Source organism: Bufo gargarizans, chromosome 1, assembly GCF_014858855.1.
Source record: "Bufo gargarizans isolate SCDJY-AF-19 chromosome 1, ASM1485885v1, whole genome shotgun sequence".
Lineage (NCBI taxonomy): Eukaryota > Metazoa > Chordata > Amphibia > Anura > Bufonidae > Bufo > Bufo gargarizans.
Genome location: NC_058080.1, coordinates 397,672,689 through 397,699,429, shown reverse-complemented (window position 1 = coordinate 397,699,429; position 26,741 = coordinate 397,672,689). Strand labels below are relative to the sequence as shown.

At 39.4% G+C, this 26,741-nt stretch overlaps 1 protein-coding gene across 5 annotated transcripts in view; it reads left to right on the top strand.

The window, feature by feature from the left end:
- PAX5 (paired box 5) overlaps positions 1-26,741 on the top strand; it is a 269,099-nt gene that overhangs the window by 132,383 nt on the left and 109,975 nt on the right. For 3 of the 5 annotated variants that reach the window (XM_044270823.1, XM_044270857.1, XM_044270833.1), the window contains exon 7: positions 16,035-16,145. The exons of 1 other annotated variant lie outside the window; for it this stretch is intronic. In XM_044270823.1, the coding sequence (XP_044126758.1) occupies positions 16,035-16,145 (111 nt within the window). The remainder of the gene's footprint in view (positions 1-16,034; positions 16,146-26,741) is intronic. One more of the 5 variants, XM_044270841.1, reaches the window with a different exon arrangement.

Below are 26,741 nucleotides of genomic sequence, written 5' to 3'. Positions count from 1 at the left end.
ACAATCGCGCTGTAAACGCCGACGCATAATCAAGTTCTTGAGCTTCTTTGGGGCGTTTTGACGCGCGTTTGTGGCCATAGGACACTGCAGTCAATCACACAAACGCGCGTCAAACGCGTGTTTACTATTACAAAAAACGTGCATAAAAACGCGCGACAAAAACGCGCGTGAAACGCGCGTTTGAGAAACGCTCAGGTGTGAAAGCAGGGTTAAACTTTGGCTCTCTACAACTGCTTCTTGTCTGTGGTTTGCATTGACAGTTGTGCTTGTATTTTTACATCTCACTAGTTTTGGAGCATTTTGCGCAACCCCACAATGTTGGTGTGATGTGAATAAGTAGACACTATGCAAGCATTTCATCCATGCTTAGTCAGTAGATGAGATATCATTACGTACTAATGATTTAGTTTTCTCCTTTCCTGCAGCAGTGTTATTAGCAATCTATGCTACAGCTAAGATAACTTGAGCATACCACAGGGCACCATCACAAGGCACTGCTATTACTGAGCAGAGATGCTGTTTGTAATTAATTAGAGCGGCTTCTGCAACTGACAAATAAACTGTTTTGTTTGGCTGCTAATTTGTTGGATTTCTACAGAAAACCCTTTTATTCCAACAGAGAGCGAGAAGAGAGACAGAGAGGGCTGAGAGGAATCCTTCCATATTTACTCTCGGTAGACTATTAAGCAACGCAGGCTATTAATTTGGCTTTTGAGTCTTCACTAAAGCCCATAAAGGCGCACAGTTGTCAAATGGAGTTCATTTTAATTTCCTTTCAATCACAGTAAATTATTCAGGTGATAAATCAGCTGGGGCAGCTCCTGCTGTAATAGAAACCCTAATTCTTGGCTAATTATCCGCCCTTCGCTGCCAACAGATCAATACACTACAAATAGAAAGGCTTCTAGGTCTGGAGCTGGATAGACAAAGACAGAAAGACAGCTGGGAAAATTGTGTCATCAACATGACCCTTTCCTGAAGTTCAAAGGTCAACAGGGGTTAAATAGCCTAGATTTTTTTTGTTTCACGGAATGCGCCCACATTAAGATTCTGGCTTATGGAGGGTGAGCAGAACAGTGTCATCTGTCTACCAGCTCATGCACAGACTCGAAACGCAGTGTCATTTGTCATCATGCATGCATCTAACTGGTTTGTCTTTTGGGATTAAGTAATTTTTTTCTAACACGGACCGAGTTGTTCATTCATCATGTCAGCTCTGCCCTTGCCCTCAGCCTTCAAGAGAGGTTACAGGATTTTCTACCGTGGGGCACATGCTGCATCTGTACTGACACAAAATATTGATGCTAATTATTTTTTAGTCTTAAAGAAGATGTAATTATAAATGTGAATAAACTACCCATAGAGTTCTAATGTGCAACGTATACTTAGGTGTTTGCTTGACTATTGCACTTCTTACTTCTGTTTATAAAAATGTAGGCTTTTGAGATATATATATATATATATATATATATATATTTTTTTTTTTATATATATTTTTTATCTTCTTTCTTTCCCTTATGAAATACTGTATGATATTGTCAGTGTAGTAGTAGTGTCAAAGTATTTCTTAATAGAAATAGGTATCTGTAATGTCTTAATGGAACCCTTCAGCTCTGGAACCCTTCAGTGCTGTGAAAAATATTTGCCCCTCACTTGAGATCATCCAACTCCATTTATTATACAAAGATAAAACATGAGTAGACACTAGTGTTGAGCGAATTGAAGTGAAACGAATTGACTTCAATATGAATTTCAGGAAAAATTTGATTCGCCACGAAGCCAAAGTTCCTCGTGCTTCATAGTAATGAATACATTTTTCCTGAAATGGCAGTAAAAAAAAAACATTGACCTCATCCATTTGTTTGCCGAGAGGCCGCCGTGGCCATCTTGATTGAAGAAACCATGCAAAATCTCGTGCGCGGTGACATGTGATGTCACACATCACTGCAAGCGAGATTTTGCGTGGTTTCTACAATGAAGATGGCCGAGTCGGCCTCCCTGCAAGCAAGAGGCCTGATTCATTCCTGAAAGGCCTCAATGTTACTGTCAGATGCTGCGATCAGTGATAGATGCGGCATCTGAGGGGTTCAATGACTGGTGGGGGGGGGGGGGGCTGTGCGATCGCCATTCCCCATCATTGCATCAGCTACATACAATGGAATGCGATTTGTGATGAAGTAATTCATAATGAATCAAATTCCTTTGTGAAATTCGGTGAAGCAGCCAAATCAAATTTTTTATAACTTCGCTCATCTCTAGTAGACACAAAATGAGGCTTTTAACCCCTTAGTGACCAAGCCTGTTTGGGCCTTTATGACCAAGCGTTTTTCTTCCTTTTTTCATGGTCTCGTTCCAAGAGCTATAACTTTTTTATTTTTTCGTCTATATAGCTTTATGAGGGCTTGTTTTTTACGGGACAAGTTGTAGTTTTTAATGGCACCATTTTGGGGTACACATAACTTTCTGATTAACTTTTATTAACTCTTTCTGGGAGGGAGATGGGGAAAAATAGCAATACTGCCACTGCGTTTTTACATTATAAATTTTACGGCGTTCATTTTTCGGTACAAATAACATAATATCTTTATTCTCTGGGTCAGTACGATTACAGTGATACTAAATACTTATAATTTTTTTTACGTTTTACTACTTTTTTTTCCAATAAAACCCCTTTTATTAACCCAAAAAATGATTTTGCATTGCCACTTCACAAGACCCATAACTTTTTTTTTTTTTTTCTATGGAGTTGTGTGAGGGCTTGATTTTTGAGGGACAACTTGTATTTTTCATTGGTATCATTTTGGAGTAAATGGCGCTTTTTGATCGCTTGTTATTACGTTTTTTTCGGTGGAAACTAAGAATAAATTAGAAATTCTGTCTTTTTTTATTTTTTTTTTTTACGGCGTTCACCATAGGGGATAATTTATGTAATATTTATGTAGTCCGGGTCGTTACAGGACGCGGCAATACCAAACATATGGGGGATATTTTCTTTTTGCAATTTTTTTCATTGAAAAGCGTATTTTCAATGGAAAAAAAAAGCATATTTTTTATTTTATGGAATTTAATGTGTATTTTTTGCAAAATTTTTTTACTACCTAAAGTCCCACAAGGGGACTATAATATACAGTATTTTGATTGCTTTTAAATGTAATGCATTATCTCTATAATGCATTACATTTCAATAGCAATGCTATTCAAACTTGACCAGCAGGCTGCGCCAGAGAGGCACAGCCTGCTGGAGAGAACTGAAGACAGGCTCGGGGCCCTGATCGGAAGCAAGGTAAGCTTCCGAACACATCATCACCCCGCAATCTTATTTTCGGGGTGCTGATGGGAGACAGAGGGAGTCCGCTCCCTCTATCACCACTTTACATGCAGCGGGCGCCATTGCCCACGGCATGTAAAGGGTTAAACAGCCCGGATCGGCACTCCTGCCGATCCGGGCTGTTAGAGCAGGGTCCCGGCTCTCATGTGAGAGCCGGGTCCGCACTCCCCACTGCACGGGGGAGCCGTGCAGCACTTAGACCGGGCCGCCGTAAAAACGCGGCGGCCCAGCCTAAGGCCCCTTAGTGACCGCCGTAAAAACACGTATGGGTGGTCACTAAGGGGTTAAATGATCATTGCATTTATGGGAGATAGAGAATTTTGGTCTTTGCAGAATTGTTTTAATTTGACTGCATTTGAGAGCTTTAGAGCATAAACTGTTTGTCTTACCACAGTATTACAATGGCATTCATGTAGAGATGAGCAAATTTTCTGAAACTTACTTTGGTTCCGATTCTATCAATTCAGGCAGATTCGATCTGGTCAAAATAAATTCGACTTGAATTTGCTGGGAAAAGTCATGTATGACAATCAGAGGTGTCCTAGGACTGTATCCAACCGCTTTTAATCTCTATAATGCCAAGAGAGCATTAGTAATGTCAAAGTGACAGGAACATATATGGCTATGGGTAAACAGATGGTAGCCAGTGGTAACAAACACCCTGTTTAATAAAACACTGCACTGTTAGATTTGTTAATGCTTGTTAAAATAAAAAAAAATGGTCTAAAAATTTTCCTTTTTGGGGGCAGATACCTGCCGATGTTTATACACACACGGTGGTATTAGCAACAGGTTTAGTGTTATTTGAAAGAAAATATATATTATCCTGGAACGTGAAGAAGGCGATGTGTGCCTATGTAGGACTAGTAGTAGCGGCACAGTAGCACAGTATGGAACATGATAGACAAGACAGGAGATGTACGGCTGCATGCAGGTAGTAGTGGCATCATATTGTTTTCTCAAGGATAGTTGGTGATGGAGTAGAGGAGGATTCGGAACAGATGAAGCAGTAGCTAATGATGTGATGATGACAAAAACAACATGCATGCACTGCTTTTAAATGTAGCCTGGATTCTAGAATGACAAAAGGGAGAGGTGGACGTTCTTGCTCACATTGCTGGCCAGTTTGATTTTTCTATGGGACCATGTGATGCCACTTCATGTGGTGAAAGAGAGCCGCAGTTCAGACATTTGTACCTGAATAGCCACATTTCTTTCTCTGCTTGGATAGTTTGCACACTGAGATGGTTTTGTTGCCTGGCAATGTAAAGAAAAAATACTACATGGGGGATGCTTGCACAGAGCCACCGCCAGCATCACTTGCAAAATGTATTTCCAATGTTCTGTCCAACATACAGTGATCATCATCATTAGAGATGAGCGAATTTTTTAAAAATTAGATTCGGCCGGTACGCCAAATTTTCAGAAAAAATTTGATTTGATCAAATCCCGTAAATAAACTGCTATTTGCTGGCTGCAGAGAGCCTTTATAGTGGTGTAGAACACTGTGCCTTGCAGTAACACGCAGAGGGAGTCTGCTGTGGTAGTGAAATAATACTGTGAGTCCGTATGACTTGCACATGACAGGCGTCACTCTTAGAATCACTGCACACTTCACTTATTTGGGCAGTCATGGGGCAAAAACTGACCAAATAACTCAAGTATGAACTCAGCCTTACAGGTCGATGTTAGCGCCAAGAAGAAGTGCACTCCTTTTACCCCATCGTCAGCTGATTCCACATAGATGTCTACAGAACCTGTTCTATTAAACGCTTATACAAGTAGAGCCCCCCCCCCAACAAAGTGGAGAGGGTGTCAGCAGTAAGTTTGTGTTGACGTCACTGATTATCTTGCCCTTCCTCTGCTCCGTCAGAACAATAACCCACAAACAACGGATCCTGTCTGTGGAGCATCCGCCTTCACTCGGTCAGCATTTGGTCAGTTATCCTTCAGTATTGCTAATGCAAAAAAAAAGGAGTGGATCCAAAATAGAGATGACTGAGTCAACCATTAAAGAACCACTGGGTTGTTGTTCAAGACACGACTGCTAGATGACACCGGGAGCTCAGGCCTCTCGCTGCGATCCCTGCTGCCACGGCTCCTTATTCTGCTGCGACCTCTGCCTGCGCCAGAAACATTTATGCCTCTGTCACTCCCCTGTGCAGGGCCTGGCACTTCTCTGTCTGACATATTGTTAGATCAAATAAATAAATAAATAAAAAGGAAATTAAAACACCCCAAAAAAGTCTGTAATTTTCTCACTTCACCACACAACGGGCTAATAAGCCCTCCCCCCCCCCCCCCACTAATACATGCCAAAAAGGGCTGTAGTTTTCTCACTTCACCACACAACGGCAAATACTTTTTTGTGCCACTAATACACGCAAAAAAGGGCTTTAGAACATATAACTGCACCGCTGAACTGCAAATATATTTTTCTTTTGCCACTAATACACGCAAAAAAGGGCTTTAGAGCATATAACTGCACCGCTGAACTGCAAATATATTTTTCTTTTGCCACTAATACACGCCACAAAAGGCTTTAGAACATATAGTTGCACTGCTGAACGACAAATATATTTTTATCTTGCCACTATTACATGCCACAAAATGCTTTGGAACATATAACTGCACCGCTGAACAGCAAATATATTTTTATTTTGCCACTATTACATGACAAAAAGGGCTTTAGAACATATAACTGCACCGCTAAATGGCTAATATATTTTTCTTTTGCCACTAATACATGCCTCAAACGGCTTTAGAACATATAACTGCACTGCTGAACGGCAAATATATTTTTCTTTTGCCACTAATACATGCCTCAAACGGCTTTAGAACATATAACTGCACTGCTGAACGGCAAATATATTTTTCTTTTGCCTCTAATACATGCCACAAAAGGCTTTAGAACAGTGATGCCCAAATCCGGACCGCGAAGCTGTGTTATGCAGCCTGTGCGACTCCCTGGAAAAAGTCTAAGGCATACCAATATGCCTTAGACTTTTTCCCTACATTCATCAGCACAGTGAGCGCTGTGAACCGCACAGGCAGCGCAGCGATGCTGCCTGTGCCTGAAATAACCAATAACAAAGCTCCTTACAGCAAAGAGCTTTGTTATTGGTTGGTATAAGGGTGCCAGAGAAATACAAGTCGGGCGAGGCAGGGGAAGCCGGCGGGAGCTGGAAAGAGGAGGGGCGGCTCCTGTGGGGGCTGTAGTAAGGAGAGCATAGCATGCTGCCCTAGAACCCTGGGCAACATGACAGGGCCGCTGGAAAGGTAAGGAGCGTGGACTGGTCCCCGGTGACCCTGCTCCCTCCTCCTAATATAACCCCACTAATGACCCTGCTCCCTCCTCCTCCTGTCACCTCACTAGTGATCCTGCTTCCCCCTCCTCCTATCACCCCACTAGTAACCCTGCTTCCCCCTCCTCCTGTCACCCCAATAGTGACCCTGTTCCCCTCTCCTCCTGTCACCTCACTAGTGACCCTGTTCCCCCTTCCTCCTCTCATCCATTAGTGACCCTGCTCCCCCTCCTCCTGTCACCCCACAGGGAACAAGCTGAACAGACTCCACCGACTATGATGGGATCTGTTCAGTTTCCGTTCTGGATCCTGCCTTTTTACTGGACACAAAAGTGCTGCATAAAAGGCTTTTTTGTCTGGTCTTTCGACAGAATCTGCAACAGAGGCTCCAAACGCAGCTTTGAAGGCCTACATATTATGTATTTTAGTAATGCTCACACGTCTCCCCTCACAGTGTTTGCATTTCTACCTGGTTCTAACCCGTGAAATTCATACCATGTCTAGTGTGGCCCTCAGACGAAAAATGGTTGGGCACCACTGCTTTAGAACATATAACTGCACCGCTGAACGACAAATAATTTTTTTATTTTTTTTTGCCACTGTTACACGACAAAAAGGGCTTTAGAACATCTAACTGCACCACTGAACGGCAAATATATTTTTCTTTTGCCACTAATACACGCCACAAAAGGCTTTAGAACATATAAATGCAACGCTAAACTGCAAATATATTTTTCTTTTGCCACTAATACACAACAAAAAGTGCTGTCATTTAAGTACTTCAACACACAACAGCTAATAAGCCCTTTTTTCCCACTAAATGCAAGCCAAAAAATGCTTTAGAACATATAACTGCACCGCACAAGGGCAAATAAGACATAGAAATATTTCCTTGTAATAAACCCTGTTAATGGCTATATCAAACAGCACTTGCACCCCAATAACAAGAACAGTTTGCTGGAATTACAGAGCTGTATAATGGCAATTTGGATCCGCAGTCAATGCAGCAAGGTGTAATAGGATTGTTCCTATTACCTAGGCTGTAACCTCCCCTACTGAACCCTGTTCAACAGAAATGCTGTGGAATGATTCCTCCCTATCCTTTCCCTACACTCTGAATAATCTTTCCCTGCACTTGAAAATAGTTTTTTTAGGACAATGATGAGGCTGAGGCTATTTATAGGGCTGTGACATCACAGGGCTGGCTGGCTGCTGATTGGTTGCATGCATGGCATTATTGGTGATCCTGCCTTCCCAAAGTTCCTTGCTCCATGTCCTTACACGTGCAGCAGCAATTTTAGGAAAAAAATTTGATTTATTACCACGAAGCGTGAGGAAATTCAGATTCGGTGCAAAACAAATTTTTCCTAAAATTCTGATCGAATTCCACTTTGTCAGCTTCGATTCCCTCATCTCTAATCGTCATCATTATCCCTGCCACTTTTCACTTACTGTGATATCTCATGGACTCCTTACCCACCTCTATATTTGCCCTACCACCACCATACAACCAACATTAATACAGCTATACATTTCAGTTTTTCAATCATCACGTCTTCCTCCTTCACCTGAAACTCCTCCTCATGGCAGTACAAATGCTGATTGTTCTCATATAACTTATGAACATTATCTGGAATATCTTAGCACCTAGACTGAGAAGATGAGTAAGTCAATTGGACACAATAAGTCCACGACTATCTCTGTGATGCACACTAATATGTAATCAGACAGACAGAGTTCACTAGAATATATGGCTGGTAACACGCAACAATATGTCAGGCAAACTTGTAGTCTGTGATCAGCTGATTTAAAAATAAATAAACTTTGAAATACATACTTTTTGAATGGTCAATTGAACAAAATTAACTACAATATGTGACTAGTAACTGTGGCATACACCAATATGTCAGGCACACTAGTAACACCACGCAACAATCATTTTGCTACTGAGAGAAAAACATGTGATTTATGGTAAAATTATGAACTTGGAATTTGCCTGACACGTCTATATGCATTATATTGGAAATATTCCAATGAACATGTCCAGACCTGTCCGGATGCACTCAGGCTGATGTCAGCAGTATGTATATAAGGCAAGCTGGACAGATTTTGATAAAGTGATCTGTCATAGTGCTATCAGTTTTGGATAAATGCAAATGTGTTAATGATCCAGACAATTTCTGCTACATATGTGGCAAATACACTACTTATGATCAGCGCAAGAATCTGACAAAGCTGATCCTGATGAAGAAGATGTTGATTGTCACAATGTATTTCCTGATCCAGAACAACTGGAGCGTCAGCCGCACTTGCTGAGCCAATCAGATTTAGATGATCTGCTAAGAGATTTGTGATCTAAAGAAAAGTCAGAACTGCTAGCTTCTAGACTTCAGGAATGGAATTTGCTACAACGAGGCACCACAACTTCACACTTTTGTCATCGAAACACCAAGTTAGCTGCATACTATGCAATGGAAAGCGATGTCTGTTTCTGTACTGATGTAAATGGTCTTATGATGGAGTTAGATGGTACACATGGTACCGATGAATGGAGGCTATTCATAGACTCTAGCAAAACAAGTTTGAAAGCTGTCTTTTTGTCCAATGATAACGAAAAACCATCTGTTCCATTGGCTCATGTGGTTGGAATGAAAGAGCCCCATGCTTCTATGGAGTTCATTTCGAAAATGATCAAATACTCAGAACATAAATGGAAAATTTGTGCTGACCTGAAAGTGGTAGCATTGCTGCTTGGCCTACAGTTAGGGTACACAAAGCATATGTGTTTCGTGTGCCTATGGAACAGTGGTGATGACAACAATCATTACAAAATGAGACAGTGGCCTCTCAGAGTCGAGCACACAGTTGGTCAGTACAATGTACAACACAAATCACTGGTCGATCCACTTCAAGTTTATCTTCCACCAACTTGGTTTAATGAAAAATTTTGTAATTGCTTTTGATCGTGATGGAAATGGTTTCCAGTATTTGAAGGAGAAGTTTAGCACACTGAAAACTGATGGTAAAATAAAGGCCGGAATTTTTATTGGCCCCGAAATCAACAAACGAATGCATGATGACACAATCAGAACATAACTCAATCCTCTGGAACTTGCAGCTTGGGATGCATTTGTGCTAGTAGTGTAGAACTTGCTAGGGAACAGAAGAGCTGCAAACTATGTTGAATTAGTAGACAACATGCTTACAGCATATGAACAACTTGGCTGCCGAATGTCATTGAAAGTGCATTTCTTATATTCCCATCTTGATTTTTTCCCACCCAATTTGGGACACGTAAGTGACGAACATGGATGGCGGTTCCATAAAGATACTTCTACAATAGAGAACAGGCATCAAGGCCACTGGAATCCAAACATGATGGGGGACTACTGCTGGTTTTTGCAACAGGAAAATATGACCGTTCACAAACGCAAAAGCAAATGCCTGAAGCACTTTTAACATTACTGGGCCTTGCTCAAGTAAGACTTTTAAACAGAAAAATGAGACTTTTTGAAATTTTGTTATTCCATTACATTTTCATACAGTTTACTATGCAAACTTTGATGTAGATCAGGTAATTGTTGGAGTAAAACTCGTTCTGTTCAAAACTATTCAGTGCTTTCCAACTGCTTAATTAATTTAGACATACTTATGCATAGAAAATTTTGTGACGTATTAGAACAATTCTGACTTCAAATTTGTAATCCGCACACTCGATTTAGTACAGGACAAATGGCTTTTGCCCAGTAGCAGAGTAGTGGACTGAGTCAATTACAATATACAGTTGGAAACACATTGACACACAGGAATATGTCAGGTCAGGTGAATTAATATGAGGTAATTGACTGAAGTTTTTTTTGATAACTTTTATTTTCAAAGTCAATTGAACAGAGTCCACTACAATATATGGTCAGTAAATGTGACACATAAAAATGTCAGATGGCAAACTATCAACCAGGATTAATATTGTGAAAGATTTGTTGTGATTGTGAAGCTTCCCATTAATAATAAGTAAATAGCTTTTAATGCTAGCTGCAACTTTAAATAACAATGGTTGCAAGACTCCCTGAGGCTGCCTTACTGTCTGTTCTTGTGAATTTTGTGATAAAGATTGAGACAATTCACATTGATAATAAATTGAGTAGTATGGCTTTCAGTACTGTACACAAGTAGTCTGATGAACCTCTTCCCTGAATGCTGATATGTAAAATGGTGGCCAAATCCCCCAAAATTCAGATTTCTAGAAATCAAAGTTTTCGTGAATTTTGTAATGATTTCATTCCACGTAGAATTGATTCAGTCATTTCTAGATTCAAGTCAGGACTTTCACTGAGCTACTTCAAAACCTTACATTTGTTTCTCATGAGCAATTCAAAGATGGCTTGTGGCTTGAAATCATTGTCATGCTTCATAACCCAACTGTTATTGAGCTTTAGGTCATCAACTGACACAACGATATTCTCCTTCAGGATTTGTAACTTAACATATGGCTGGTGATAGTTGAAGAATTAAACTGAGCACGTTTCGACCAACTCAGTGAGACGGACAAAAAAATAATGAAAATAATAAACAGCAGGTGGCGCTATACAGATACATTTTATTGAATAGCTCACTGGCTATACTACATTTTTAATTACATGCAATTGCAAAAGTATTCAGATCTAGATAATGGCTTGAAAAATGTTGAAAATGCTTCACGACACAACTCCTTAAAAGGTTACAATGTGGCACCATGTGCTGCTTTTTCAGACCTTCTGGCCTCCTTCACATTGCCAGACCAAGCCCAGTGTGTGTCACGTGAAACTGAACCAAATTGTCAACTGAATTTGGTTAACTGGTTCATTTAGTAGGTAAGGAGGAAATTACTTTTTCACATGGGAACAGCATTTTTCCTTCCATTTATGAAATAATTTAAAAACAGCATTTTGCATTTACTTGGGTTATTTTTGTCTTTTATTAAACATAGTTTAATATCAGATCAGTGGTTCTCAACCTTTCTAAAGCCGTGACCCCTTAATACAGTTCCTCATGTTGTGGTGACCCCCAACCATTACATTTTTTTCCTTGCTACGTCATAACTAATTTTGCTACTGTTATGAATTGTAATGTAAATATCTGATATGCAGGATGTATTTTTATTGCTACAAATTGAACATAATTAAAGCAGAGTAATTAATCACAAAGACAAAATGTTGGGTACCCCTCAAATAAATAAATCAGTGGTGCTTCAAGTCCCCCCCCAAATAAATAAATCAGAAGTGCTCAGGGTCCCCCAAATAAATAAATCAGCGGGGCTTCAGGTCTCCCCCAAATAAATAAATCAGCGGTGCTCAGGGTACCCCCAAATAAATAAATCAGTGGTGCATCAGGTTTCCCCCAAATAAATAAATCAATGGTGCTCAGGGTCCCCCAAATAAATAAATCAGCGGTGCTTCAGGTCCCCCCCCCAAATAAATAAATCAATGGTGCTCAGGGTCCCCCAAATAAATAAATCAGAAGTGCTCAGGGTCCCCCAAATAAATAAATCAGCGGGGCTTCAGGTCTCCCCCAAATAAATAAATCTGCGGTGCTCAGGGTACCCCCAAATAAATAAATCAGTGGTGCATCAGGTTTCCCCCAAATAAATAAATCAATGGTGCTCAGGGTCCCCCAAATAAATAAATCAGCGGTGCTTCAGGTCCCCCCCCAAATAAATAAATCAATGGTGCTCAGGGTCCCCCAAATAAATAAATCAGAAGTGCTCAGGGTCCCCCAAATAAATAAATCAGCGGTGCTTCAGGTCTGCTTAAAATTTAAGCAGACCTGAAGCACCTCTGATTTATTTATTTGGGGGACCCTGAGCACTTCTGATTTATTTATTTGGGGGGACATGAAGCACCGCTGATTTATTTATTTGGGGGACCCTGAGCACTTCTGATTTATTTATTTAAGCCTTAAATAAATAAATCAGAAGTGCTCAGGGTTCCCCAAATAAATAAATCAGCGGTGCTTCATGTCCCCCCAAATAAATTAAGCCTTGCTCAGCCAAATAATTAAAATAAAATTAGCCAGGCTCAGCCAGGCTCAATTAAATCATTGGTGGCAGTGGTGCTCAGCGGCGGTGTCATTAACGAAAAAACCCGGACCTCAGCAGACAGGCGGCCCGACTTACCCGTCCAGACGTCAGGCTCCTTCAAGCACAGGCAGTGATAGGACATCACTTCCTGTACGCGAGGATAAGGGGCCGCTGCCGTTGTGCGGGCGACCCACAATAGGAAGCCTCAGGCGACCCCCCGGAAAGGGCCGATCGACCCCCAAAGGGGTCGCGACCCCTAGGTTGAGAACCACTGTATTAGATGATCTGAGGCATTCAAGTGTGACAAATATGCAAAAATAGAAGAAACTGGGAAGGGAAAAATTATCATAGCACTGTATATTATACTAGCTTGTATCTTGTGTTTTTTGGTAGTAGATCTGTGAATACAATATGGATAAGTTCTGGATTCCATTAGACGAATATTTAAATCTTTACATTATGTGGAAGCAAACAAAATGTGCCATGTAAAAGAAGATACTTGCTTTGACACCTCATTTGTAATCCCAGATCTCTCTCCATGTCATGAGATGGACCGTTTCACCCGCTAATGTGCTGTAGACCCTCTAATGGCTTTCAAATGGTATTGACAGTAGGTCAAATGAATCAGTGCTGAATGTGACCTGCAAAGCAGTACCAGGGCACTGTAGCCATCGAGTCTTAAACGACACACAACTGAAGTATGTCCAATGGATATGCTAACAAATTGCTGAAAGCTGATACTGCTGTATGCAAAACGCTCCTCACCCAAAAACAATCCCCAGTAATATATGTATATTGTTTAGCTGAAGGGATTATTTGATTTGTTAAGCTTTATTTAGAATGGATTCACATTTCAATAGACACAGTAGATGAAATATTAATAGACTAGGCCTTTTGCGGTGCAATTCTATGCATTCTAAGGCAAATTAACAGGACGAGAAGCTGCTGTAAACAATTAGATATTTTGTATCTAAAAATTCAGGAGTGAGGACATCGAGAATAGCGGCAATAGAATATTGACTCGCCTCCTGCCGTTACTTTGTCTATAAAGAGAAGAAAGATAGATAAATCTATAGGAAAACTAACAGGCCTGCTGACTTGCTTAATGAACTGCAGACCTAATGCAGGACCTGTTAATTTTTAGTGAAAGTGCCTGGTTCCCTTTGTCGCCCACATTATATGTCTCAAGTGATAACTATTGATTTTCAATTAGAGTTTTTATTTATTTTGCAAGCATATCAGAATATGATGCTGCTGTATGGCCTTCATAATCTGCAGTATTTATATACATATATATATATAAATATATTATATATATATATTTTACAATCAATAAGAAATACATATAAAGCTTTAAACAAGGAGCTTTGTATATTCTCCAAATGTATTTGCCATTTTTCATCCCTTTGCTTTAACACATGCATTTTTCATGTGTGAATATTTTTTTCACCCATGACATGTAGAGCACCAATTTAGTCATACATTTCTAGGAGGAAGAATTTCAGGACGGCACAGTGCAGAGTTCTTAGAACTCCAGAGTTGTTATTTCACTGGGAATAGAAGTATTTCCTAAAACAGACATACCAGGAGAATTTACAGGAAGGGGAGTACAGAGATATCATAAGGCCCTATAGCAAAACTTAGTATAGGCCCCAGCCAGTTTCCCTGTATGTGTGTGACAATCACTCCCAGAAAACACAAAATGAAATGCATCAGATCAACTTGTGGAGGAAAAATCTAATTTAAAAAGTCCTAAAAAGTGGAATAGGTGCTTCTTAAATATATTGCTCATTTTGAACATCACATTTCTGAGACAACTGGCAAAAATACATTGATAAATCTGCTTCCCTTTTATTACAAAGCTGGATGCCTGTAGCTACCACTAGGGGGAGCTCAGTGCATAGCCATTTATACAGTTACCATTTACTGGAATGGCAGCTGAAATAATCTCTTTGCATTGAACTCCAGTGCAGTGTTTTTTGTAGGGAAAAGAAGGAGTTCAGCGTCGGGCCCCCCTCTGCCAGACCACATAGCAGTGGGTCTGCTGGTGATAGGTGCGCTTTAGGCTCAGTTGTTCAAGCTTTCAAACTTCTTTCTTCAGTTTATGGGACAGGAAATAAGTATCTCACAACCAATTTTACTAATGCGCTTTTTGCCCTAACAAGGCTAATTTCTTTGTCAGCTGGCCATTCAATGGGTTGCCTCCCTACATTTTAGAGCTCTCATCTCATTATTAATGATTCTGAACCTTTCTTCTCCCATCCCTTTCACTGGGCAAAAACATAATTGACTGAATCTTTGCCTGTAGATCATAAAACATACTTAGGGATCAGTGACCAAATGGTTAATGTGTCCATTAGGCATATTTGTAGGGTATAATCATAGGATCATTTAAGAACAGTTACAGTATTGTAAATGACAACTATGGAAACCATGAGTGAGCATCATAGATGACTGCCAAGGCTCAGGTGCCTAATACTTTGAATGATCATCAGCAGGAGAATGGCTAGCCTTGCATTTTCCTTGGAGAGGCTACAAATGAATGAGGCAACCCTGTAATACATGGCTATGCTGTGTCCTCCATAGTTGGAGCAATACTTTCTAACCAAGTCTCTACTATGGCTAATAGAGAAAAGGATCCCACGTAGGGCACTTTTCTCTGACTTAGTCCTTTGACCTAATGAACGCTTCTTGACAAGTTGCTGCTTAGGGCTGGCATTGAAAGGAATACCGTGCAATGATGTTCCTGTTTGCCCTTTGAGCAATTGAGTATCCTGAGGGAACCCATAAAGCAGATAAATATTCGGCATATGGTGTGTGGACATGGTATAAATCAATTTCCTAACATTGATGAGGTATGCTATGGAATTGAGTCAGTACCCGGTAAATCTGGTTCTCACATAATATGTTTATATGGCTATCTTTCTTCCACTGTGTTGTTTTCTTGCCTTTTTTGCGTAAACTTGGCAGGTAGTTTTTATGACTGAAAAAATGGGAAACATATTTGTTGGAAGAAGCACACTATGACACTATGTTCTTATACAGGTCTATGTATTGTACTTTAATAATCACAGATTGTGAATATTTTATTTTTTATTCAAAGTGTCAATATCATTCAATATTTTATACAATCAGTTTGGTATTTGAGTATTGTTTAGTATTAAACTGCATGCATTCCGCAACATCAATCACTTTGTTGGGAAAATGTAAATGTGATCTTAAGTAATAAAGCACAGACAGTAATGTTTCGGTGTAGACTTTCCCGTGAGAAAAAAAATCTAAGAACACGATCAGAACACGATCACAACGGGGTGATCTGGTTCTGAACATTACCTTATGGTTTCAGCAGGTTCGTTGGCTACCACGTTTGGAACAGGTTGAGTTTTCTGGCGGCTCGACAGCTCAGTGGCGCGATTTTCGACTTGCTCTTCATCATGAGCCCAACAGCCGAACCTCGGTAAGTCCACATGCTCTTACAAGCGAGCTGGGAGGGCACTTGTTGTAATAATATTGTTCTTTCTTGCTGAAGGTCTTTGCTGATATTGGTTGGAATTTTTGCATTGTATAGAACTGTAAATGTTGCAATGTAGTGTATTTTGCCTTATACATAAGATGTCCAGCAACTGAGTTTTCTATTATTTTTTTAATGAGGTTATGTTACATGTTTTTTCTTTTAGAATACTACTTTTAGTTTATAGTAATGTCCCCAAAGTGGTGGTTCAAGAGCTTTAAGTTCTAGCTGTTTGTAGTTATAGATAGTGTTATGGAACTAGTAGGGGGTTTTATGAGATTTTCATATTGATGGCCTATCCTCAGGATAGTACATCAATATTAGATTGGTGGGGGTCTGACTCCCAACAACTCCACCTATCAGTTTTAGAGGTCGGCGAGCACTGCAACCTTTTTCTAGACATCATGTTCATCGGTCTTATGGCCTAGGTTCAGTTCAGTCCCATTCAAGTGAATAGGCCCCAGCTTCAATACCAAGCATAGCCTCTAACTAATGGATGGTGCTGTTCTTGACAAGTTGCAAGGAGGCTGTGTCACTCACTAGAGTGCTGTAGCTATTCAAACAACTGATCATCAGTGGTGCCTGGAGTCAGACCCCCACCGATCTGATATTGGTGACCAATCCACAGGATAGGTCATCTGTATTAGACACCCAGACAACCCCTTTAAACTAAGTAACATAACTAACATTTTTCAGGAGCAGAAATATATCACAGGTATTTGGCACATAAGTCAGTTCAAGATCATATGAAAGGAGCTTGACGCCAGAAATAGAACTTCTGTTTCACTAATGTTTTCCTTAATTTGTTTAATTTGTCTTTGGTTTTTAGAGAAATTTACAACATTGACAGACTCTCGGTCCCAAAGATACTCAAAAGATCTTAAAACATACTTTAACTGAGAGAATGTTAAAAAAATCATATCATTCTATCCCTACTACACTCTAACTATGCCCTACCTGCTCTAATAAAGGCAACCCTAACCTCTGCCCTACATATACACTACATATCTTAACTGTAATTTAGATTGATTTATTTTTTTGCCAGTGTTTTGCTTATTTATGTAGTATTGTAAACTGTGCCTCTGACACCATCCTAAATACTGTTTGCATCTAATTTGTATAATACCAGCAGCTATAACTATAACAAACCGGTATTTACTGTCTAGGTCTGCCCCCTGATGAACCCACAAATGGTGGATCAATGACACTGGGACACATGATGTTTTTATTGTTAATGGCTAAACCCTGATTTGTATAATGCTGAGTTACTATTGGATTGTTTGTAGGGCAAGGGTGTAATAGAATTTGGGTGGAGGTTGGGATTAAATTCACTAGGGTAGGCATCTTAACTTCTCAATAAATTTATGTTTTAAGATGTTTTTAGGATCTTTGGGACCATGGGTTTACAATATTATTGTGAGAATTTCTATTATTTTTTTTTTACCCCAACATCTGTAACTGGTTGTCCAGTACCATCATAATTTGACTTTGTAATTTTTTCTTATAAATTAATAAATTTTATGCATTTATCAAATATCTGACCGGGGCACTTGAGCAAAAATATGGCGGCTCTATGCTTTAAAGGGAATTGGTCATCAGAAAACAATGTTCACATTTTTATGTGAAATATCGATTTTTTAGAATTTGTGGTGTTTTTTAAATGTTTTAATGTCACAAAATTTAAAAAATTTACATAATCTTGCAATTTTCACAGTGGCTACTAGATCCAAATATAGGTCATGATTTTATGCTTTATACAGGTAACTTCTCGCCACCTTTATCATTATCATCACAGGCAGAATTACAATGAAAACATCTGTGTATATATAATACAGGATCCACCATTCACAATAGGTGATTTCACAGCTTGTCAGCTCTCTCCTGACCTCTGCACAGAGCATGCCTAGAAAACACTTCCATTTAAGTCAATGGGGTGTACTCCTGTCCATTGTGTCTATGGCCACTTAGCTGATCTCAAAATACAGGAACATATTTTAGGCCTGGTGGCCAGTGTGAAAATTGTAGGATTATATACATAGTTTTTTTTAAATATAGGTGGTGACATGGAAAAATTCTAAACAAAATCACAAAAAATTAAAAAAACAACTTTAACATAAAAAGTGATTTAAAAATAGCTGCTTTTATGATGACACATTCTCTTTAATGTTATGGCAGCAATGGAAAGGTTGCTGCCCATGGTTCTGAAAACTGCTCACATGATAGGATCATCAAAATCAGTACTATCAATCAGTACTTTAGGGGCAATTAAATGCAATCTACTAAATCTACTAAGTTGAACAGCATAAATGGAGATGGCACAATGAAAATCTGGGCCTTGATCATTTGAAAATAGCACAGTTTTCAGTATTACTTATGGTTTCATATCTCTTATTCATTATATAATCATAAACTAGTTAAATTAGTTGCAGACATTTAACTTTCTCAAGTGAATAGTATTGTATATAGTATATATAGTAATATATACTGGGCATGATTTCATGAGAGGCATATGTCCTATATACGCAGATTCTGAATATAATTAAGGGGAATACAGATGAAACTCGAAAAATTTTAATATCGTGCAAAGTTCATTTATTTCAGTAATGCAACTTAAAAGGTGAAACTAACATATGAGATAGACTCATTACATGCAAAGTGAGATTTTTCAAGCCTTTATTTGGTATAATTTGGATGATTATGGCTTACAGCTTATGAAACCCCAAAGTCTCAATCTCATGTACCCTTTGCTCAGGGGGTATGGATTATTTGAGCCTAGAATATTCAACCTTTTCACAAAATTCTAATTTTAAGCTGCATTACTGCAATTCCTTTTAATTTGCATTACGGAAATAAATGGACTTTTGCATGATATTCTAATTTTTCAAGTTTCACCTGTATGTCTACTATAATTTTTTTGCTGGTTAAATCTAGCTGATGACACATTCCTTTTTTTTCTAATCTGTTTTTTATTTTCTGATTTTATTTTTATTTATTCTATTTGCTGAACATGATTATTGCCTGAGCTGTTCTTGAAAGCATTTAGAGATATGCTTTATAGTAGCCACCAAAAGCAGCCACCATGGGCCATAGATACAATAGTCTAGAGGGGACTCATTGACTTCTATGTCAGCCTTTCTAGGCATGCTCTCTGACCTGTGTAAAGGTCATTGTGCAGGTAGGAGGTAGATAAACTCTGACAATGGATGATGGATCCTGTGTTATTTATATATAGATGTAATCTGTCACTATAATCCTGACTGTGATGATAGTTAGATGACTGTTGAAAAGTTACCTGAACAGACCAAAAAGTGGTGCCTATTATAAGACTTAGTGCTCAGTGTAAAAAAAATGTAGGATTTTCTTAAAAATATAGATAGTAACATGAAAAATTACCAAAATTCTTTAAAAATGTATGTTACCATAAAAACATGATTTTAACAATGTCATTTTCCGATGACACATTCCCTTTAAATTACATTACATACTGGGATTCTCATCACAGATATAAGCACCAGCAATGTGTGAATTATGAAATCAATATCTTTAAATGCTGACATTGTCCTAGATTGTTCATCTACAGATCAATGTCCTGCTGAATTTTTGGATTAAAGTCCAAGTTTTATATTCTTCTCTGAATTTACAATTGATGGACGGGTATACTTTAAGGTATCAACAGTATCCCGCAGTGATCTTTAACAGTGAGCTCCACAGTCCCCCACCCCTTAACACTGACCCCCCACAGTGCCCCGCCACTTTAAAATGGGACCTCCACAGCAGCCCATCCCCTTAACTTTGACCTTTACAGGGCCCGCCCCCTTAACAGTGACCTCCACAGTCCCGGCTGCCTTAACAGTGACCTCACAGTACCCTGCTGCCTTAACAGTGACCTACACAGCAGTTGCCCCTTTAATAGTGGCCCCTGCCACCTTAACAGTGACCTCCACAGTGTCTACCCCTTTAACAGTGACCTCCACATCGCCCGTCCCCTTATCAGTAACATCCACAGTAAACGCCTCTTTAACAGTGACCTCCACGGTGCCTGCCCCTTTAACAGTGACCTCTACAGCACCCGACCCCTTTAACAGTGAACTCCACAGCCCACCACCCGTTAACACTGACCCCCCCACAGTGCCCCGCCACTTTAAAATGGGACCTCCACAGCAGCCCATCCCCTTAACTTTGACCTTCACAGCAGCCCGCTCCTTTAACAGTGACCTCCACAGTACCCCGCTGCCTTACCAGTGACCTCACAGTACCCTGCTGCCTTAAAAGTGACCTCCACAGCAGTTGCCCCTTTAATAGTGGCCCCAGCCCCCTTAACAGTAACATCCACAGTGCCCGCCCCTTTACAAGTGACCTCCACAGCACCCTGCCCCTTTAATGCTAGGGCTACATGACGACATGTGTCGCGCAACATTTTGTCTCAACAATTATTATAGTGATAAGCTATGGTATCACACTGCGACATGTGACATAATGCGAGATGGATTTTACTGCGACTGTCATGTTGCAGTCTGGCATGTCACATGTCGCAGACCATAGACTATCATTATAAAAATCGTGTGACATTGGTGCGACATCAATGTCGCGCGACACATGTAGCGGTGTAGTTGTGCCCTGTATGTCGTGTGACTTATTGTCGTCATGTAGCCCTAGCCTAAAGCTGAATTACAGCAGTGAAGAAAAATGGCTGGGTTGTTATGGAAACCTGGAATAAAACTGTGTGTATGTGGAGACTAAGGGCCTGCAAGCTTCTATTGGCTGATAAGGGACATGTGACCGTGTGTATGGCAGTTGGGATATGGAGAGAAAGTCCAAGTTTTATATTCTTCTGTGAATTTACAATTGATGCAAGTGTATACTTCAACTATTTAATTTAATGTTTCTGTGTGTCGTTAAAAGGTATCGACAGTATCCCGCAGTGATCTTTAACAGTGAGCTCCACAGTCCCCCACCCCTTTAACACTGACCCCCCACAGTGCCCCACCACTTTAAAATGGGACCTCCACAGCAGCCCATCCCCTTAACTTTGACCTTCACAGCAGCCAGCCCCTTTAACAATGAGTTTCCCAGCACCCCACTCCCTTGACAGTGACCTCCACACAGGGGAAACAACATAGCTTGCTGTGCTATGCTGTTTGCTTAGCTCCCATGCACTGCAATGGTAGCTACTGAAGCAGAGAAGCGCCAGTCCGTTCAACTGTTCCCCAGCCACCTGATGGTTGGAGCTTAGTCCCATCTAACCTTAGTAAAGGTGAGATAAGACAATTCCTTTAATACTCCTTGAGAGTTTTATCATTAGCGTTACCATTTTTCTTTTCCAGGAATGGTAGTGTGTTTTATGATTGTAACATAGAAGTTTATGGCATATTAATTATTTATCTTGGAATGCCTTTTAAAGATATACTAGCTTAATGCTGAGCTCAAGGTATGCGTTCTGTACTATCCAAAATGCTGAATTTATTTGCTGTTTTTCTTTTTAATTCACCTGCAAAATGCCAAGTGTATTTTTATCAAAATAAGCACTAATTGCACTGTCACCATGTAACCCATATATCTGACATGATAACGGACCCTTTGTAAGAAGAAGCCAGAGAGCAATGTTCCTCTGCCAGATACACAATATCTGGAAAACAGTACTCAGGCTTTCTTTGAACAAAATCTGAGACTCTGATAATATCTTTAAGAGTTTTTAAAAAATCTGGCTTTTTTGGAAGAGTTATCAATGCAGAATTACAGGGTGCAAATGAACCCACGTGGCAATCATGGGAAGAAGCTCACCTTGACCTTTGATGGACTAAAAACACCATTAGAAAAGCTAAGCATCCAGGGCTGCAGGGAAATGTGTCACTTACACTTGACCCCTCTCTGCTCTTCGAATGACTAACATGACTCATGATGTAGACGAGAGCCACCAAACATACTTATAGAGATGTGCGCCAATCTGGTTTCGAAAATCTCATTGAGGCATCAGTAGCTTGAATTAATATTACATTTTTGAGTGTAATGGAGTCAATTATAATTAACTGGAAAGATACAAGATTTTTGGTAATCCAAGGTAAGCAAGGCAAAAAGTGGACAGAGGAAGATGGAAAGTACTGTTCCTTATAGGGGTTTTCCATCTCTTGTTTTCATGACTGAGATCGGAATTCCCATCCTATATGGTGGTCAGAGGTGCCCAGGTTTATAGTAACTGCTGAGCTTACTGGGCATAAACAATTACAGAAACAGTTTAGCATAGCCTGCTCGGCTGTTTTGTCGAATTGGCCACTTCTGGCCACCACATAAGATGGATATCAATGGCTGAGATGGGAATTACCCTTTAATAACTCTAGTAACTCTATGTTTAAAAAAAATATATAATTGGGTTGGATAGGAAAAACATATTAAATGTGGTTTCTAATCCATTTGCCAGAGTGTAGAAGAGCTACAAAAATACCTCTGTCTCTGGAGGACCCAGCATGTTAGTTCTCAGGGGTGTAGCTATAGGGGAAGCAAGGGAAGTGGCTGCTTTGGGACCCAGACCCACGAGGGGCCCCTCAGGAGGAACACTAAAATATTTTATTGTCAGGGCTCCCTATAGAATGAGATTATATATCGTGACACTGTAGGAAATAAACGGAGCAGCTGCTGGGCCTTGTCTGAGAGAACGATCTTGACTTTTGCTGTTTAAAAACTTGCTGTGGGGCCCAGTCAGTTGTAGTTATGCCACTGTTTGTGCATTACTAGAACAGCCGATTCATTTCAGTTGGCACCATACATAAACATACATGGAACCACAGCGTCCTTTCCCCCGTAGTGGCACTGCAGAGAAATTTAACATTTGCTGCTTAGTTTACCTGCATATTACAGAAGGTTGCTGCAGTGCTAACAGAGAGACACACAGGCCCAGATTTACTAATCCTAAAGATGGCATAAGCTTAGACAGGCCATCTAGACCGGCACCAGATTTATCACAGTGACTCAGGATGGATGATAAATCTGGAGCATTTTTCCGTCACTCTATACCAGTAGTGTTGAGCGCAAATATTCGAATTGCAAATTTTTTTCTCGAATATCGCAATTTCGAGATTTCGCGAATATTTTGAATATCGTTCTATATATTCGCGAAATCGAATATTCATTATTTTTTTTTTTGTTATATTTTTTTCTTTCCCACTTCCCTAAAGTTGTTCTTACCTGTCCTTTGGATTCCTGGCTTCCTGGCTGCTCCAGTCAGTGCCCGTTGCCGCTTCTTAGCACTGCTATATTCCATATTAGCTAAATTACAATCTATATGGGTATTTTTCCCGAAATTTTGTAATATTGCTCTAACTTCGTCTTTTAGAATATTTGTAATATTGCTCTAACTTCGTCTTTTAGAATATTCGTAATATTGCTCTTACTTCGTCTTTTAGAATATTCGTAATATTGCGCTAACTTCGTCTTTTAGAATATTCGTATTGTAATATTCTAAAAGAGGAAGTTAGAGCAATATTAAGAATATACGTAAAAATTTGAAATTGCGATGCGATTAATATAACTCGAAGTAATCGCATGGCGATTTCAACTTAGCACTGCTATATTCCATATTATGGAATATAGCAGTGCTAAGTTGAAATCGCCATGCGATTACTTCGAGTTATATTAATCGCATCGCAGTTTCAACTTTTTACGTATATTCTTACTATTGCTCTAACTTCGTCTTTTAGAATATTACCATACGAATATTCTAAAAGACGAAGTTAGCGCAATATTACGAATATTCTAAAAGACGAAGTTAGAGCAATATTACGAATATTCTAAAAGACGAAGTTAGAGCAATATTACGAAATTTCGTAAAATACCCATATAGATTGTAATTTAGCTAATATACTGTTATAGTAATTTTTTTTAATAGTGTACATATTTTACAAAACTTAAGTTCAGAAGAGGCAAAAAAAAAAATAGAGAAAAAAAGGATTATAGCACTATATTAGCTAAATTACAATCTATATGTGTATTTTACGAAATTTCGTAAAATACACATATTAGCCTAGCCATAGTCAATTAGTCATAGGAACGTTGCCTTATACTATCAAAGAAAAAATTCGAAATACGTGATTAATTAAATCGCATATTATTCGCGATAATTGGAATAATTACGAATATTCGATTTCGACGAATATAACACGAATATCCAATCGAATATTCGCGAAATATCGCGAAATCGAATATGGCACCTCCCGCTCATCACTATATACCAGCTATTATTTGGCTGGCTTTCAGACCAATTTTTATGCCAGAATTGTGGCACAAATTTGGCGAAAATGGCACACTTTATGCCACACCTCCTTTCCTACAAAACGCATCCCCATTAAAGTCCTCTCCCCTGGAGCATGTCAGAAAAAAGTTTAGAAACCCTAGATGCTCCAAATTGCTCTACATTTACAAAACTGGGCCACTGTGATGAGAATATTCTAACAAAAATACATTGGGGTAGATTTTTTTCAAAATCGGTGTAAAGGAAAACTGTCTGTTTCCCATAGCAACCAATCAGATTCCACCTTTCATTTTTCGCAGCTCCTTTGAAAAATTAAAGGTGGAATCTGATTGGTTGCAACGGGCAATGGAGCCTGATTTCCTTTCCACCAGTTTTGATAAATCTCCCCCATTGTCCAAAATGGGCAACCCTTTCACGTATAAGAGTGAGGCAACAATTCAATCATTCTTCTGTAAACCCCCATACACTGCTCTGTTCCTGTGAATAATTATTTTCTTCTGAAAGCTAAAAAGCTTTGGAATCAAAATACAAAATACATTTTACATAAAATTCTAACATGACTATTTTTAATGCCATTGAAATGGGTTAGCCATGGGCCAGTAAAGACTCATAATCCTAAATTCTTTGACAAACCATTATTCCTGCATTAATCCTACTTAATAATAATGTTGTGAAATGCTCCTCTGTGAATTTTCTCATACATAATTTTCCATCTTTTTTTTTTATTGCATTTGTAAATTAAAAGACCTGCCGCAAATACTTTAGTTAAGCAAATGTCACATCATAACACAATCAAATGCACACCACTTTCTTCCATTCCTCTTCATTTTTTTCCCTCTCCGTTCCCCTGCATCACGGAAGCCAATTTAAACTGCAAATGCAAATATTTTCCATCTCTCATTCGCACAGCTTTGTGCTCACGGGGCAGTCTTTTCATTGTATATGTGTGTGCTTGCTAGAGATTTACTGCCTTGTGGCATGCCACATGTCTTAAAAATTACAGTGCCCATTTTCTAGTGAAATAATTTCAACGAAGAGTGGCTCCTATTACAGCCAGAGAAGCAGGGACGTCATGATTTATTATTATTTATGGTCCCTGGGCCTTGTTTATGCACGACGGGTTAGGTGCGCGGGATAGCAATGCCATTATGCAAATGACATTGAATGTCCTTTCTGAGCCTAAATAATTTTTGTGTTGGACGATTAAACCTCATCTGTTATTGATATGGGCTGCAGTCGGGCTATTAAAGAGTCCCAACAGTACTTACTCCCAGTAATGGGAAAATTGAGAGGAAGAGTCTAAACAATTGCCTCTAGTGTGCGGTGATTGTCTGGTAGGAGTTGAACATAATAAACCCCCTGAATAGAAATTGTGTTTACTACTTAGGAATAAATAAAGAGGGGAGAAAATGCAATAAATTACACTTTGTGATTTGAATAGGCACGGCAGAGCGTTTGCGTTCTTTTCAATTTCTTTCTATATTTTATTTATTCGCTTTTTTAGGTAAATAACAAGTAGCTGGGAATGATTCCCATCCAGTTTGTAATGCATTAAGCAAGCAAGGAAAAGGTGGGTGGGAGGGCATGGTAGAAAAGAGAACCAATATTCTCAGTGAACAAGGGAGCGAACGTCACCACTTTTGCTGCCCTCTCTCTCTCTCCCCTTTTCTGACACAGCTGTGCAGTAACATTTTGATCAGTGTTGATAGCTTATGAATTCCAAAATTGACAAAATTTACAGAAAAATGAGGATAATCCATCTTCCTTAGCAGCCTGTCAGGAGCTGGCTATACTTCATAATCCTCAATTACAGATGCTATTTTCAGACATTTACATGCAGATATTAAACACAAATGAGAAACAAAAGGAGGATGGAAATACAGCTATTTATATGTATAATATTAGAAGCAGAGGAGATATAGCAGGTAGGGCTTAACGTGTAGATTTCAAGGCAATTTAAGTGGGTTTTACTTTCAATCCCCTTTATAGTGATGAAGTCTGATTGAACTAGTTGGATTTTTATAGTAATCTGAGGTTACTTTGCCTAGATCTGCAACATAAAATTCCTTTGTGTCTGTGGTGTCTCTGCAGTGTAGTAAATGATGCCACGTGTATGTGAAGGAGAAATAGTAACATCCACAGGTTGTATTAAGACCCCTTTATATGGTCCCACATAGCAGGCAATTATTGGGATAAAAACGTTTGTTCCCAAGAATTGGCTGCTCATCAGCGAAGGTGGGAGCTACAGTTACATGCAGCAATCATTTCTTCAGTATGGGGACCAGTGATCGCTCCTGGGA